This window comes from Colobus angolensis, unplaced genomic scaffold, assembly GCF_000951035.1.
Source record: "Colobus angolensis palliatus isolate OR3802 unplaced genomic scaffold, Cang.pa_1.0 Scaffold96, whole genome shotgun sequence".
Taxonomy (NCBI): Eukaryota; Metazoa; Chordata; class Mammalia; order Primates; family Cercopithecidae; genus Colobus; species Colobus angolensis.
The window spans coordinates 3,687,316-3,689,998 of NW_012123598.1; the positions used below are offsets into that span (position 1 = coordinate 3,687,316).

At 44.2% G+C, this 2,683-nt stretch overlaps 1 protein-coding gene across 1 annotated transcript in view; it reads left to right on the plus strand.

The window, feature by feature from the left end:
• Positions 1 to 1,627, plus strand: part of VSTM1 (V-set and transmembrane domain containing 1) — a 19,408-nt gene extending 17,781 nt beyond the window's left edge. The window contains exon 5 of the mRNA XM_011932558.1: positions 1,542 to 1,627. Coding sequence (XP_011787948.1) covers positions 1,542 to 1,579 — 38 coding nt within the window. The 3' untranslated portion in view covers positions 1,580 to 1,627. The remainder of the gene's footprint in view (positions 1 to 1,541) is intronic.
• Positions 1,628 to 2,683: the final 1,056 nt, after the last annotated feature.

Here is a 2,683-nt window from a genome sequence, read left to right on the forward strand (position 1 = left end):
GCTGAAACAGAAGCTCATCCAGACTTTAAGGGCCAAATTCAGAATATAAATTGGCATCTAGATGCTTAATCATCCTTCCTTTCAGCAAGTCATAATCTTCCTGCAACCTACTCCGAAGAGCCAAAGTTGCTGAAAGTTGTTGCTAGCAGTCTGTGCTGGTATAATCAGTTTTTGAAAAGGTATCGTCCAAAGTGTTCTTGCAAGATAACTATTTGAAACGTTTTTATTCCATGATAGTAGGCTTGGGAAATGACTGCTACCCTAGGACTGTGAACACAATTCACATCAGGAACGTTTTCTAAGAAAGATATGAAATCTAACAGGAGAGAGGAACACAGAAGTATCAGAAAGGAGGTGGGAGATCTAGTGAGGTGTGAGGGGGAGGAGGAAGAGAAACTTTTCTATTTTGAGCTCTTGTTTCATTTATTTTCTTTCTTTTTTTATTGATATATAATTTGCATGCCAAAAATTCACCCTTGTAAAGTGTACAATTCACTGGCATTTTGTATATTCACAAGGTAGTATAACCATCACCACTACATAATTCCAGACCATTCTCATCACCCTGAAAGAAAATCTTGTACCCATTAAGCAGTCACTCCTCATTTCCCACTCTCCCACTAGGCCCTGCCAACCATTCATATGCTGCTTTGTGTCTATGATTTCGTCTATTCGGGACATTTTGTGTAAGTGGATTCATATACTATGTAGTCCTTTGTGACTAGCTCCTTTCACTTTAGCATGATGTTTTCAAAGTTTATCCGTACTATAGCATGTATCAATGTTTCATTTCTTGTCATGGCGAAAAGCATCATACTGTATGGACAGACCACATTTTGCTTATTCATTCCTTTTTTTTTTGAGACGGAGTCTTGCTCTGTCACCCAGGCTGGAGGGCAGTGGCACGATCTCAGCTCACTGCAACCTCCGCCTCCCAGGTTCAAGTGATTCTTCTGCCTCATCCTCCTGAGTAGCTGGAACTACAGGCGCCCACCACCATGCCCAGCTAATTTTTGTACTTTTAGTAGAGAGGGGGTGTCACCATGTTGGTCAGGCTGGTCTCAAACTCCTGACCTCAAGTGATCCACCTGCCTCGGCTTCCCAAAGTGCTGGGATTACAGACTTGAGCTCCTGTGCCTGGCCCCATTCTTCTTTTGATGGACATTTGTGTTGTCTGCACCTCTTGGCTAAAGTGAGTAATGGTGCTTGAACACTGTGGTAGGAGTATCTGTTTGCCTCCCTGCTGTAAATTATCTTGGGTATGTACCTAGAAGTGGATTTGCTAGGACATATGGTGACTATTATGTTCAACTTTTTGAGGAACTGCCAAATCATTTTCCGTTATGGCTGTATCATGTTATATTCCTTCCAGTAATCTATGTGGGTTCCAATATCTCCACATCCTTGTCAACACTTACTTTTCTTTTTTTAAATTATAGCCATCCCAGTGGGTATTATATAATTTCTTAAATTTTATTTTTTGAGTTCAAATTTGTATCATCACAATTCAAAACAGAATAAACTATCTTTGCCAGGCGCAGTGGCTCACGTCTGTAATCCCAGGACTTCGGGAAGATGAGGCAGGAGGATCACTTGAGCCCAGGGGTTCAAGACCAGCCTGGGCAACCTAGTGAGCTCCCATCTCTACAAAAAATACAAAAATTAGCCAGGCATGGTGGTGTGCACCTTTAGTCCCAGCTACTTGGGAGGCTCAGGCAGGAAGATCGTTTGAGCCCAGGAGGTTGAGGCTTCAGTGAACTGTGATTGTGCCACAGCACTCCAGCCTGAGTGACAGAGTGAGACCCTGTCTCAATAAATAAAAGTAAAATATCTTTAAGCACAGGTATAATGTCCCCAGCCTGTATTTATATGCCTCAAACACACCAGAAAAGGACCCTATATTCAATTGCTATGTAGAGAATGAAGATGAATTTTTATTGATTGATTGATTGAGACGGAGTCTCGCTCTGTCGCCCAGGCTGGAGCGCAGTGGCCGGATCTCAGCTCACTGCAAGCTCCGCCTCCCGGGTTTACCCCATTCTCCTGCCTCAGCCTCCCGAGTAGCTGGGACTACAGGCGCCCACCACCTCGCCCGGCTAGTTTTTTGTATTTTTTTTTAGTAGAGACGGGGTTTCACCATGTTAGCCCGGATGATCTCGATCTCCTGACCTCGTGATCTGCCCATCTCGGCCTCCCAAAGTGCTGGGATTACAGGCTTGAGCCACCGCGCCCGGCCGAAGATGAATTTTATCACACAAGACTCGACTTTCTTTCTGGTGCCTGTGGCTCCATTTATGCCACGTGTCAGGCTATATCTTGTTGCTCAGTCTGATTCTAGTAGCATAGCAACTTATAATTTATTCTGGCAATTTGTAAATACTGATGTAAAATTTGGCCAGGATATGTGGACATCTCAGGGTGAACCCAGTCCAGCTGATTATGGGGGTCATGGGAAGACGAGAATTTTGCAATAATGTACTTCTCATTTCTAGTGAATTGCTGCGTGAAAGATACTGTAGGCTGGAAAAGGGGAGAACAGAAAGGATGAGGCAAGGCTGCTGTTTCTCTGCTTCCATCTGGGGATACTGAAGAGTCCAGGAGCAGCTCTTCCTGCCCTGTTTTCATCAGTCCTTGGAAAGGCACTGATAGAATTGTTGCTTATGGCCAGGCACGGTGGCTCATG